At 46.5% G+C, this 15038-nt stretch overlaps 1 protein-coding gene across 2 annotated transcripts in view; it reads right to left on the bottom strand.

Annotated features, from left to right (window-relative positions):
* Positions 1–1180: 1180 nt before the first annotated feature.
* The window catches only part of LOC106579057 (zinc finger protein ZFPM2), a 184060-nt gene continuing 170202 nt past the window's right edge, over positions 1181–15038 (bottom strand). For both annotated transcript variants that reach the window (XM_045701938.1, XM_045701935.1), the window contains 3 exons: positions 6748–6954; positions 5279–5503; positions 1181–4767 (listed from right to left, as the gene is read on the bottom strand). In XM_045701938.1, the coding sequence (XP_045557894.1) occupies positions 2210–4767; positions 5279–5503; positions 6748–6954 (2990 nt within the window). In that variant the 3' untranslated portion in view covers positions 1181–2209. The remainder of the gene's footprint in view (positions 4768–5278; positions 5504–6747; positions 6955–15038) is intronic.

Here is a 15038-nt window from a genome sequence, read left to right on the forward strand (position 1 = left end):
CTTTATTTCCTGCTCTCTGATAGGACTCCCAAGGCAACCCGGCGCCTCACCAAAGAATCTAGACCATTTTTTTCGCTATCTCTGGGAATTCGTGAAGGTTGGGTGGACGGTGACTACCCAGCGATTCATATTCCAATAGTTCTACCTGGGGGGGGGTATGAAGTGATGCACAAAACAAACTGAGTAAGAACATTTTAGAAAAACACTAGAAATAGTAGAAACCTGCAATGTTTTGTAGGAGCTCGAGGTGATGCTCCATTCATCGCTGCCACCTTAGCCAACACCTGCACTAGTTCAGGGGGACTGCACTACTGCACACTCTGGGGAGAAAGGGGATGGATGGAATTGGGATGATGCATATTGACTGTATCTCACAGGGCCCTCAAACGAACATTGACTGACTGTATGTGCTTCCATATCAGGTGGTGGCCCAGCTTCAGAAGACATTACTGGAGCAGACTTACCTCTCGGCCAACCAGATCCATGTTAAAGGAGGGGACCGCAGGATGATCTACAAGAGGCCGTCTGTTGTTAGCAAACACCTGTGGTAGCTGGTGTCCCAACGGCAGTCCAAGCAGCAGAGCCAATGGCCATAGAGATCTATAGAAGACATCTAGTTCATAGGTTTGAATTCTGTGCCAGTGACACACTGATTCTACTGCCAAATGTCTCAGCTACACTCACAACTGGAAGATGAAGTCAAGTCACAGAGGTTCCTTGTTTATTTTTTTCAGGGATGATTTTTGACTGGAATATACTTGACTTGTATGTCCACACATGAAACCAGTTTCAATCAATTGATTAATTTTTTTGTATACTTTATTACAAGTACAAATATCAGACAGTTTTGCCTTAATGTTTGTAAATAAATAAAGTATTCTGAATTTGTCTGTGTGTTAACTCTACTATCTTTCTGGGATCTATTCAGTCTGTAAAGCTGCAGCGTTACAGATTCCATGATAGAATGTAAACGTGACGATGTAAAAGTAATTTCCGATTGAGCCGACATATGCAGTGTCCTCTAAAGCGGGAACATTGACTTTAAATTTGATTCACGCTGTAAACCTGAATTTACACAATGCAGATTGAACAGAGCACTCTGTCCCTTGTATCTAATGTACACATCCACTACACTGGTACTGTGTTGTAGCTTTGAAAGAAAAGACCAAACATCATTGGATTATCCTGAGGATTTAAGTTTAATTATGACACCACATCAAAATAAAAATTATTTCCAACAGTTCTGGAACTTTATTCCATCCATATACATGCATAGCAACAACGTTTTTTAAGAAACTTTTTTTCTCTCCCATAATTAGGACATTGGAATGATTATTTTACATCAGTATCCCCCGTCAACCAACCTCCCAACCCAGCTTGTCCATCATCAACAGCAATAAATGTAATTCTTGTACAATTTTTTTTTCAAATAATATAATGCCGTCCCCCTCTCATAATACTGCTTTCAGTAATGATCCCTCATTTACAAAGTATTGCATCGAGAGCTAATTTTAAAAAGGGAGACCAAAGTGTAGTTCAGCAAACAGAAATATGAGTACTATACAAGAATGTTGCCATCCTCCTGAAAACATCCACGTCTGAGTTGAAGAAAAGAGACAGGGACACAGCCACATACGTATGCTAAGCCAAGTGTATGCCAAAACAGAAGATTCAGCTGGATTGTACCTGGCTATCCCACCAAAGGGTTAAGGCCAAGAATCAGAGTCATGAATAGTAAAGCTGCAAATGACAGTTAGGCATATACAAAAACTGTTACAGCAAATAAGAATAGACAAGTGCTTCAGTAGCTATTTTGTGTCTAAAATGCATCTCATTTGTATTCTATTGTTTCATTGAGCCTACATTACAGTGTAAACAATATGTGTGCTACACAAGAATGACTATACAATAACATTACAAACAACTCTGATATAAATTTCATTTGAATTTTAAATTAAGATCACTACTATTAATACTGATTGCAAAATAAATAAATGTAAAAGTGGCACCAATATTACTCTGGATTCATTTTTTATTTTTTAACCAATGATTTGCAATGAAGTGTTAAAATGATGAAAGAAGAAGCTTCTCTTGATTGTCCACAAGCAGCGTTTCGAACTGCGTGAGTGATGCATTACTCCAGACACGACAGTGTACCCAAACAGAAAAAAGGAGTGGGAAGGGACAGGAAAACTAAACAGGAACTAGTTCATTTCACATGCTCCGCAGCATGTGACGAACAGTAAAACTTCTTATGGGTAATAAAGTTTGATAGGTTGTTGAATTGGATGTCACAGAGGCGGCAGTACTTCCCGCTGCCCGGAGTCTGGGACGTCCCATTCAAACCCTTTGTCACCGTGGGCACCGTCTCCTCGGTCGGAGACTTGGACGCGGGCGACACGTTCTCGTTGGAGTCGGACGGGTTCTCCGCGCCCCACGTGGGTGAGGGGTGGCCGTCTTGCTGCTGGGGATTGTGGGATTGGTTATCCTGGTTGGGTGGGACGGGCCCCGATCCCGAGCGCTCCTCTGGCTTGTGACCGCCGTTGACTATCACCATGCCCCTGTTTTTGGGCAGCAGGGGCAGTGGCTCTTTGCTGGGGAGTGGGCAGCCGTTGGCAGCAGGCTGCTCTCTCCCCATCTCTGGTCCCCCTCCATTAGTGCTCTGCTCCTGCTCGCTGCTCACCTCTCTCTCTCCCTGCATGACCAGCCCGCCGGCCACGTAATCGGTCGGCTTTATCCCAAAGTAGGGCGATATTTGCTCGGCACCTTTCATCTTCTTTATTGCGCCGGGATAAAGGCAGTGGGGCAGAAACATGTTCTCGTCTTTAGTCGGGATGAGCTGAGCCTCGCTGAAGGGCTTGAGACCCGGCACTGGGCCCATGTGAGGAGGGAACATTCCACCCCCGTTCTGCACAATCATTTTATCGCTGCCGTTCTTCTCACATTTCCCTGGGCTCTTATCGTAGGCGTCATCAGGATTACTGCCTTCACTCTTCACCACGTCTGGGAACATGGTGTCACCACCGTGCTGCTGGGTGGCTGTGGCTGTTGTCACAGGGCAAAAGTTCTGTTTATGAGCTAGGTAGTTCTCCACTTTGTTAAAACTGATCTTGCACACTGTACATTCGTGATAGTCTAACAGTCTTTTGGGGGAGTTGGACGATGTCTTGTCATTGGGGATCGGCGAGCACTTTTTGCTGAGATCGATGGGTGCGTCCAGCTCCTGCTGGTCCATAGTGGTATTACTGTTGGGGGCCATGATAGACTTGGTGACGGTGAGGGAAGCCTCCAGGTGTTTGGGGACCATCCCTGGGAAGACGTCACAGCGAGGGTGAAAGCGGTCGGCCAGGCTCTCCACCGCCTCCTGGGACGTACAGGGGTTCGCCATAGGAGGGACCCCCAGGAACCCTGGCTGCCCAATGGAGGGTCCTCTTGGGTCCTGGTCTGGGAGACACATCTCGTACATCTTCCTGCGCTTGCGGGTCCTCATGGTCCTCTGCATGGACGGAACCTTGTTGGCAGACATGCGTTTCATGGGGGGGTCGTGACGCGTAGCACAATAGTACTGCTTGTGGACCATGTAGGTCTCGTGGCGGCTAAAGGTGATATTGCAGGCCGCACAGGAAGTCTGGTTGGGATCGTTGACGTCAGTCTCCACCAGAGGCGTGTTGGTGGGGCTCTTCCCCTCCACCGCCTGCTGCTTCCCGTTCAGCCTCTCCTCCATCCCGGTCGGGGTGGTGGAGACCTTCTTCACCTGCCCCGGGAGCTCCTTCTCTGGGCCAGGGCCTTTCACTGCCCCTCCTGCATTGATCATGTCCAGAACACTTTGAGAGTTGACTGACAAACAGGCCGACTGCATCAGGTGGCTGTCGGTGACCTCAGACGGGTGGCATCCGGTGAGCATACTGACTGAGCTGTGGCCGCTGTTGGGGCTCACGGCCTTGTCTGAGATGCTGGAGAAGTCAGGCGACTTGGTCATGTGCTGCCAACGACTGTTACAGTAGTGCTTTTTGTGGACCAGGTAGTTTTCCAGGTTGTTGAAGGTGATATTGCATTCGAAACACGTGGCCCCTTTGGGTATGAGGGGGCTGTAGATCACCGGAGGGTAGACCGTGTTCCCTCCGTGGCGTAGCCTTCGGTGCACCAGCTCTGACATTTTAGCCAGAATCTCAGAAGCCTGCGGGACGACAGAAATGTCCTGGGAGAAAGCGAACTGGGACAGGAAGGGCCCCATGGGGTAGGTGGGGCCCATGTTATGCTGAACGGGAGAGGAGGCCAAGCGGGGGCTGGAGGGCTCAGACTTGATCCGGGTGTAGGAGAAGCTGGCCTTACTGCCCGGATGGCCACCATCCCCCTTCAACCCTGACAGCATGGGCTTTTTCTCAGCCTTCTCCAGCTCGCTGTCGGTGGTGGCGTCCTTGCTGAGGGATCCTTTGGGACTCTGGAGGGAATCCTTCCGGTTGGCCAGCTCGACGCGAGCCACCGCCTGCTGCAGGGCTTCCTCCGCCCCCCTGGGGGAGTGCTCGCTGTCGCTCTCCCTGTGAAGTTTGCTGCCACCGCCGTGGCCATGGTGGCTGTGTAAGTCCTGATGCTGCAAGAGTTCCCTGTGGTTCTGAAAGCTGATATGGCAGTGATTGCATCTGAAGGCTGCCTGTGACAGGTGAGAGAGGATGTGATGTTGGAATGTAATAAGAGAATCCGCCGTGTAGTTACAGATTGTGCATTTCAAGCTGGTGCCAGGGGGGAGCGTCTCTTCCATTTTGACACCTGTTAGGGAGATAAAAGGACACTATTGAGATTCCTCACCTTCCCACTCTGCCTTAATGTTAACTACAGCTACGATCAAAAACTGATGCATTATGCCAAGCTTACTCCCAACCCTCCTGATTTTTGGGTGGGCTGAAAGCTAAACTGTCAACTGCTTAAGCTGACAGGGGGATGTGTATATTTCTGGAGCTTAGAGTAGTAGTTCACGTTGCCAATTATTTTACCTGACTAATGTGAAACTGACATTGTCTTAATGTCAAGCAATACTTTTCATTACAAAACCGAATACTAAAATGACAGTTATACTGTTCTGTACTACTCAACGTAATTAAATAATACATAGGATTACATTTAATGATAAGCACATCTCATGTCAACATCACTCATACTTACAACTAAATGAAAGCTAAAATAAATCTACATTTTGTCTACTTTACAGTACGTTACTAGTATTACTACAGTAGAAGCTCAACTGCTATACTAATAGTACTAGCAGTACATCACTACTCACCGCTGTGCGTGCTCAGGTGCATTTCCAGAGCCCTGGCGCTGGTAAAGCTCTTGTTGCACTGTGGGAAGGGGCAGATGCTGGGGGTCTGGTGGGGTCCGTTGTCGTTCTCCTCACCTTGGCTCTCTGGCTCCCTCTGCCTGCCACTGCAGTAGTACATCAGGTGGGCCTGCAGGTTCCTCTCACTGCGGTACCAGATCCCACACGCCTTACATGGGAAGATGTCCTCTGGAGAGAGAGGATAAAGCACAGTGCAGAGCGTCAGGGTACAATGTCAGGGTAGAATGTCACAGTAGAACGTTAGGGTACAACTTCAGGGTAGAATGTCACAGTAGAACGTCAGGGTACAATGTCACAGTAGAACGTCAGTGTACAACGTCAGGGTACAATGTCACAGTAGAACGTCAGTGTACAACGTCAGGGTAGAATCTCACAGTAGAACGTCAGTGTACAACGTCAGGGTAGAATGTCACAGTAGAACGTCAGGGTACAACGTCAGGGTAGAATCTCACAGTAGAACGTCAGTGTACAACGTCAGGGTAGATTGTCACAGTAGAACGTCAGTGTACAACGTCAGGGTAGAATCTCACAGTAGAACATCAGGGTACAACGTCAGGGTAGAATCTCACAGTAGAACGTCAGTGTACAATGTCAGGGTAGATGGTCACAGTAGAACGTCAGTGTACAACGTCAGGGTAGGATGTCACAGTAGAAAGTCAGGGTAGAGCGTCAGGGTACATCGTCACAGTAGAACATCAGTGTCGAGTTCGTGCACACACAACACACACACACACACACACACACACACACACACACACACACACACACACACACACACACACACACACACACACACACACACACACACACACACACACACACACACACACACACGCGTTTCTTTCTCTTTATAGCTCTGATTTGATACTCAAAGCCAGGAGAAACCCCTGTAATACCCAAGGCTGTGATAGGACTGTGTTGATACCACTAGGTTGGTGCCCTTTCTCAAGGGCAACTGAAACACTGGACCATCTGCCTGCAGCAGAGCAGCCTCCCTGCCGAGCTGAACCCAGATAGCCCTTATTAAGTAAACAAATGCACTATTTGCATGAAGCTTGTATTTTGCAATTAACAGGTTAGTGGGAGGCTCGCCTGTGTTTATGTGAACCCAAACTGAAGGTCGACAGCTCTTATCTCAACCGCTCTTAACACAGACTCATCTGGGTTAATCTACAGCCCATAGACGGACATACAGACAGACATTTCTTGTTTATTAGGGCAATGTCCAAAACGGCACCCTATTCCCTATATAGTGCAATACCTTTGTCCAGTGTCTGCACCCTCTTTCCTATAATGCACTACTTAAAGTTTTGGCCTAAAGTAGTGGACTTCATAGGGAATAGAGTCCATTTCAAACACAGCCCTAGGCGACACTACAGTACAGACTAGCCATGGAGTGTATTGTAACTCACTGTTGACGATGGCGGTGGGCAGAATGGAGGCCATGGCGGCCTGCTGAGGCAGCAGCTGGATGGTGTCCAGCAGCCTGGCCGGGTACATCCCCTCGCTCAGAGACATGTGGTTGATGGCCTGTAAACGGGAGTCAAAGTCCACGGCGAACGCCACTAGTTCCTCGCCCCCCATGATGTTCTTAGTGGTGGTACACCACAGCTGGCCACCTGGAACAGACAGAAGGGGAACATGCTGAAAAATATCGTTTTTATCCTTTGTGACTCTGTTGGTAGAGCATGGTAGTGTTAGCCTGTGTGACTCTGTTGGTAGAGCATGGTAGTGTTAGCCTGTGTGACTCTGTTGATAGAGCATGGTAGTGTTAGCCTGTGTGACTGTTGATAGAGCATGGTAGTGTTAGCCTGTGTGACTGTTGATAGAGCATGGTAGTGTTAGCCTGTGTGACTCTGTTGATAGAGCATGGTAGTGTTAGCCTGTGTGAATGTGTTGGTAGAGCATGGTAGTGTTAGCCTGTGTGACTCTGTTGATAGAGCATGGTAGTGTTAGCCTGTGTGACTGTTGATAGAGCATGGTAGTGTTAGCCTGTGTGACTGTTGATAGAGCATGGTAGTGTTAGCCTGTGTGACTCTGTTGATAGAGCATGGTAGTGTTAGCCTGTGTGAATGTGTTGGTAGAGCATGGTGGTGTTAGCCTGTGTGACTCTGTTGGTAGAGCATGGTAGTGTTAGCCTGTGTGACTCTGTTGGTAGAGCATGGTAGTGTTAGCCTGTGTGACTGTTGGTAGAGCATGGTAGTGTTAGCCTGTGTGACTGTGTTGGTAGAGCATGGTAGTGTTAGCCTGTGTGACTCTGTTGGTAGAGCATGGTAGTGTTAGCCTGTGTGACTCTGTTGATAGAGCATGGTAGTGTTAGCCTGTGTGACTCTGTTGGTAGAGCATGGTAGTGTTAGCCTGTGTGACTCTGTTGGTAGAGCATGGTAGTGTTAGCCTGTGTGACTGTTGGTAGAGCATGGTAGTGTTAGCCTGTGTGACTCTGTTGGTAGAGCATGGTAGTGTTAGCCTGTGTGACTCTGTTGGTAGAGCATGGTAGTGTTAGCCTGTGTGACTGTTGGTAGAGCATGGTAGTGTTAGCCTGTGTGACTCTGTTGGTAGAGCATGGTAGTGTTAGCCTGTGTGACTCTGTTGGTAGAGCATGGTAGTGTTAGCCTGTGTGACTGTGTTGGTAGAGCATGGTAGTGTTAGCCTGTGTGGCTCTGTTGGTAGAGCATGGTAGTGTTAGCCTGTGTGACTCTGTTGATAGAGCATGGTAGTGTTAGCCTGTGTGACTCTGTTGGTAGAGCATGGTAGTGTTAGCCTGTGTGACTGTTGGTAGAGCATGGTAGTGTTAGCCTGTGTAACTCTGTTGGTAGAGCATGGTAGTGTTAGCCTGTGTAACTCTGTTGGTAGAGCATGGTAGTGTTAGCCTGTGTGACTCTGTTGGTAGAGCATGGTAGTGTTAGCCTGTGTGACTCTGTTGGTAGAGCATGGTAGTGTTAGCCTGTGTGACTGTTGGTAGAGCATGGTAGTGTTAGCCTGTGTGACTCTGTTGGTAGAGCATGGTAGTGTTAGCCTGTGTGACTGTTGGTAGAACATGGTAGTGTTATCCTGTGTGACTGTTGGTAGAGCATGGTAGTGTTAGCCTGTGTGACTCTGTTGGTAGAGCATGGTAGTGTTAGCCTGTGTGACTGTGTTGGTAGAGCATGGTAGTGTTAGCCTGTGTGACTGTGTTGGTAGAGCATGGTAGTGTTAGCCTGTGTGACTGTTGGTAGAGCATGGTAGTGTTAGCCTGTGTGACTCTGTTGGTAGAGCATGGTAGTGTTAGCCTGTGTGGCTCTGTTGGTAGAGCATGGTAGTGTTAGCCTGTGTGGCTCTGTTGGTAGAGCATGGTAGTGTTAGCCTGTGTGACTGTTGGTAGAGCATGGTAGTGTTAGCCTGTGTGACTCTGTTGGTAGAGCATGGTAGTGTTAGCCTGTGTAACTCTGTTGGTAGAGCATGGTAGTGTTAGCCTGTGTGACTCTGTTGGTAGAGCATGGTAGTGTTAGCCTGTGTGACTGTGTTGGTAGAGCATGGTAGTGTTAGCCTGTGTGACTGTTGGTAGAGCATGGTAGTGTTAGCCTGTGTGACTGTGTTGGTAGAGCATGGTAGTGTTAGCCTGTGTGGCTCTGTTGGTAGAGCATGGTAGTGTTAGCCTGTGTGGCTCTGTTGGTAGAGCATGGTAGTGTTAGCCTGTGTGACTCTGTTGGTAGAGCATGGTAGTGTTAGCCTGTGTGACTGTTGGTAGAGCATGGTAGTGTTAGCCTGTGTGACTCTGTTGGTAGAGCATGGTAGTGTTAGCCTGTGTGACTGTGTTGGTAGAGCATGGTAGTGTTAGCCTGTGTGACTCTGTTGGTAGAACATGGTAGTGTTAGCCTGTGTGACTGTTGGTAGAGCATGGTAGTGTTAGCCTGTGTGACTGTTGGTAGAGCATGGTAGTGTTATCCTGTGTTACTCTGTTGGTAGAGCATGGTAGTGTTAGCCTGTGTGACTGTGTTGGTAGAGCATGGTAGTGTTATCCTGTGTGACTCTGTTGGTAGAGCATGGTAGTGTTAGCCTGTGTGACTGTGTTGGTAGAGCATGGTAGTGTTAGCCTGTGTGACTGTGTTGGTAGAGCATGGTAGTGTTAGCCTGTGTGACTGTGTTGGTAGAGCATGGTAGTGTTAGCCTGTGTGACTGTGTTGGTAGAGCATGGTAGTGTTAGCCTGTGTGACTGTGTTGGTAGAGCATGGTAGTGTTAGCCTGTGTGGCTTAGTTGATGGGTTTGATTCCCACTGGGGACAGTATTATATCATATTTTTATTAGTTTCACCCTGATTGGTTTGGTTATAGGTGACTCCAAACTCTGGAGTCCAGAGGGTATGGAATTCCATCCAGAGGGAAATGTTATAAGGACTTAATAATAATGACTATATAATGACTAAAGTGTAAAATCACAATGTCATACTTTGGTTAAAGTATCAGTAAGAAATGTCATACTCAGTGGGGTAATTTCTCGTAGGTCTATGCATTGGAGCTATACTGTACACTTCAGTAATATAGTATAACCCTGAAACAGGTCCTCTTCACACGATTAGATTTTTGTGTTTAGGGATTAAACATTCCAGTGAAATCTTCTGAACATATTCATTAAGTTAGGATGGGAGAGAGGAAGGGGAGGAAGGGGTAGAGGAAGGTTTTTAGCTTAGATAATATTTATCTCCTGCACATGACAGGCTTTTCAGCTGCACTTCATTTTCCCTTGAAGAGATTAAAGTTTTTAATATGACTATTTACAAAAATCTGGCTGGGGCGATAACAACAAATGATGATACGCTCACGCTAAATGGCAGAATTAGGACATTGTTTCAGAGAAAAGCTGGACAATTAATTAGGGCACTCTGTTAGCTTTCAAAGATGTGCAAACACTCCGACGGAGAAGCGTCAGGATGAGAGAGGACCTGTAATTTGAGTCCAGCTGTTGTGGAAATAAGGGCGTTGCAGAAGAGAGGGGAGAGGTATGAAGGGTAGAACAGAAAACTAACTGCACCCCACTCATAGATCCATCCTCCACACTTTAGAGAGACACTGATTACAAATGTTTACACAAAATGTATAAATCACTCGTTTTAAAGGTCAGTGTAGACAGGGTTAAGGTTTTCAAGTGAGGCTCTCCCAACCCAGGGAGGAAAACTGAAGAATAACTGCTGTAGTTAATATGAAATGACATGATGGAATGATTGTTATGAAGTCTAACTTCCACACCAATCTGAGGATATATCACTCCTCTCTGGTACACCTTCCACGGCATTCCACCTCCCACCGGTCATAACCTCGCTACTCCCATTAACACATTTCCCAACCTTTTCATTACATTTATGTCAAACAGCACTGGAAATGAAACACTATTACAAATGTGTCATAGGAGTGAAGCAAGCTGTAGTAAAATATGCCATCTTTTAAAGTCCCATTTCTGTGTGCAAGGAAAGCTGTGTGTGTGTGTGCATCCGTGTGTGTGAGTGGCAGGCAGCAGGCAGCACTAGCTCCTTTAAAGAACAGTGCCTATCTGCTGGCCAATCTCCCGTGATGAGAGACACACTTCAGGTCTCTCCACCTGAGAGCTGGTTTTGATTCTCTCTCACCACACACAGCCTGGAGAGGCCCTTTGAATTTTTATCTCCTAATTAAAGTAACAAACTCCTCTGCCGTCAGACAGAGTTACCATCAAGGTAGCTACTAACTGCCAGCGAGCAGCCACCATGGAGGGGGAGGTGGGGGGCAGATCGTCACTACTCGCCACCAAAAGTTTCAATTGGTAGAGATTCCACTTCACAGGTTCTCGGTTAACAAAGAGAATGGAGAAAAATACCCTGATACTGAACTCACGACTGACTTGTCTACATTTTCACTGTCTTTGAATACAATTTCAGTCAAAGATGCCCTGAATTACTGCAAGCCTTCTACTGCTAATTGCTAATGACTGTTAGTACTCATAACCTACATGAAATATGCACAGCGACGTGACTCCTTCAGCCAGCCACACTACAGACACCCATCTGTCGTCTGTGAGAATGCTGGGGTGGTGTTCTAAAACACAGAATACTGACTCAGACAGAAGCATTCCTGCCTCAGAGGAGACCTCAACCACCAACCTCAGGTGGAGGCTTAGTCCCAAATGACACCCTATTCCCAATATAGCGCACTATTTTGAGCAGAGCTATGGTCCGTGGTCACAAGTAGTGCACTAAATGTGGAATAGGGTGGCATTTGGGACATACACATAGATGGAAGCTCAGGAGATCCCCTGGGATCCACTGGAGATCCACTGAGATCCACTGAGATGTTGCTCTCAGGGCATCACTGTACACCACAGTTTTCGCTTCCCAAGCTTGGTCTTGATGGAGAACCAAAGGATTTGTTCTAGGCCAGCACTGACACACAAATGTGCACCCCTTTGGGTTCCTAGGACAAGGATTGGGAAACACCTCTTACTGTACAGAGAGAGGGGCAGCAAAGGCAAATCATTTTGTGAATAGTTAATGAAAGTTTATCTGCATCATACTGGCCACTTTTTGCCTTTTTTGAAAGTGCACAGCCCACAAGTAAAACTGTGGAAAAGGCTAAAAAGTAGCAGCTTGTGTGATTTGCACTGTTTTGCCTGTTAGCGAGCTAGCTCTCTGCAATGAGCTGCCTGCCTGGCTTTGTGCAGCGGCCAATGCAGTTGGGATGAACGCTATTGTGCTGAATCCTCCTGCAGAGCACCTGATAAAAGAATAAAGAACTATAACATATTCTAAAAACAATAGAGGAATTAAGGAGAGACAATAGGCCAGCTGCTTCATTAAAACAATCAAAAAACCGCATCCTGTACCTAGTCCAGATAATTAAAAACACTGCTTTTCTTTCTACATCCCCCCTCCCTCTCTCTCTTTCTCTCTCTCCCTCTCGCCCCCCCTCTCTCTCTCCCCCCTCTTTCTCTATCACTCCCCCCCCCTCTCTCTCTCTCTCCTCTCCTCTCTCTCCCCCTCTCTTTCTCTATCCCTCCCCCTCTCTCTCTCTCTCTCTCTCTCTCGCCCCCTCTCTCTCCCCCCTCTCTCTCTCTCCTCCCCCCCTCTCTCTCTCTCCCTCTCCCTCTCCCTCTCAATGTAATAATCACCAGCTCTACATTGGGCCGGAGACTGAGGCTCGGCTGGCTAAATGCCCATTCCTTCTCTTCCACTTTGATGAATGCCGTATTTGAACATGTAGTTGAAGATGAACATATGACGGAATTCAAGAAACAAAATGATGTGAGTGAGGGGGGGGAGGCTTCGTATATGTAAGTACTTTCACTAATCAAACATGAAAGAATGAATCGTATGTGGAAATAAGGCACATGTACTGTACTGTACGTCCCTCCTCCCCAACTACAAACCCCAGAGATTTCAAAGTCAGACTTCAGAGGCCATTTTACATTTCTTCAGCTTTAAATGACTTTAAATGACAATGGATGTACAGTAAAGTAGCCTATACAGCAGGGGTATTCAATTCTTACCCACGGGGACCGGAGCCTGCTGGTTTTTTGTTCTACCTGATAATTGGACCCACCTGATATCCCAGGTTTAAATCAGTCCTTGATTAGAGGGGAACACAATGGAACTGAGGGCTATACATTTACATTTTAGTCATCTAGTAGACACTCTTATCCAGAGCAATTTACAGGAGCAAATAGGATTAAGTGCCTTGCTCAAGGGCACATCAACAGATTTTTCACCTAGTTGGCTTGGGGATTCAAACCAGCAACCTTTCGGTTACTAGCCCAACGCGCTTAACCACTGCCGCCCTAGTGTAAATGTGAACATGGGCCACCGTGGTGGAGAGGAACAGACAGTATAAGATACTCGAGGTTATGAGGAATGGAATACATTTACTCCCGCCTGCGCCACACCACTGTCCGTATCTTAATGAAAACACAAACAAATCTCTCCAGCCTTGTTGCAGTGAGAGAGAGCTGGGAGGAGACGACAAAGCAACACAAATAACAGAAGGGTTTGCATAATTAAACTGGCCTGCAGACAGGTATTCAAATGTTTGTGTGTAAACAGCACGACTCTTTAATAGTTTGCTGTAAAATGCATAGTTACGTACATCAGCTCTCCCATCTGTCTACAACACAGGCCAGGCCCACTGCAGCACAACTACACATTATGGGGCTGAGGGTGGCTTTCAGCAAACATACAGTAACCTTCTGGCAGTAACCACATTGTGTTCTATGGATTTGCAGCACACTTTTCAGACAGCACACTGTAACCATGTGGTCTCTCTCCTTGAGGAGCTGTTGCCAGGGGCTTGATGGTGATTTGCAAATGGCCTGATTATTTCAACCCCTTATCCAATCTCTCTCTCTCTCTCTCAGCTAACTGTTGCTCCGTCTTAATTGTGAAGTGATGGTTGTAGAGCCAGAGGGCTCAGTGCTTTTTGTAATTAAACACCTCTGGTCTTGTCTCCAAATCAGCCAAGACTCTCCTTGTTGGACGGACGGCTAACCAGGGAAAGCCTCCTGGCACCTACGAATATCAAGTAGCTGCCTGCCTGCCATGTTTGTTAACTTGTTCGGGGTTTAAATGTTCTCTTAACCTAGACTGTGTTAGCCCGCTGAGCTAAAGCCTAGAAATTATCTCAGGAAGCTAACGCAATTCTTCAGGTTTCCGCCAAGGCTACTAATCACACAAGTATGGTTCACTAAACTATAAACATAAATCATATTCAGTGCAACGTTTACATTATTAATATATGGAACTAACAAGACAATTCTCATACTAACAACAGCTTATAGGTACAGAAAAACTAAACAAACTCCTCTGCTCATGAATAACAGCAAATATTGAGAGTGTTTCTGAACAGACAGGATGGTGATATGGCAGCAGGCTGTCAAACCATCAGGTTAAGACAACAGCCAGAGAGCAGTACAGACAGGTCGAGAGAAGGCTGAGTGAGACTTCCCATGGCAGAGTGAATATGAAAAGTCACTAATCGGTCAAACAATCCTATTGTTACAGGGTGTGATGTGGAATAAACTGCAGTTAGAGGACTATAACATTATAACATTGATTTGAATCCTCTTATTCCCCCCTCACTTACCTCCGCCTTCCATTCTGATGATAGTATTCTGGCCACCACTAGAAGGCGCTCTTCTCATGCTAAAACGCAACTCCGCACCCAGAGGAAGTTTGCTACAGTGCGTATGATATGTGTTGATGCATATACACCCTAAACACGGCAGCATGTCAGACTGACAGACCCCGTCCATACGTTCAAGAAGGTATAGAATGTGAAGCACTCTTATGACCTTCATTTACTCTGTTTCTACAGTGAAAACAAGTTGTTCTGAGGCAATGTATATGATGAGGTTATTCATATCTAAGGTATTATGACAGTTATCGATCTGTTGTACCTGTCATCACATTTGTGAAAATACTAATAGCCTAGGAGTCCATTTTGTGCAGCAAATACACATTGTTTGAGGCATAAAATAATGTATTCTATTGACAAGACCACTCGTTTAAAAAAGCCTCGTTGAATAAATATGTGTTTATCCTGCCTCGTTTGTCTGACACTCCTAACCCAAAGCCCACCAACACTACTCATTTTAACATCAAGTGTTTTGCAGATGATAGCCAACACTGAAAGCTCATGGATGGCCTTGAGCAAATGGCAAAGGGGTCAGAGTCCACAAATGAAACCTGGGTTCCCAGGAGAGTGTCAT

The sequence above is a fragment of the Salmo salar genome, chromosome ssa02, assembly GCF_905237065.1.
Source record: "Salmo salar chromosome ssa02, Ssal_v3.1, whole genome shotgun sequence".
NCBI classification, from domain to species: Eukaryota; Metazoa; Chordata; class Actinopteri; order Salmoniformes; family Salmonidae; genus Salmo; species Salmo salar.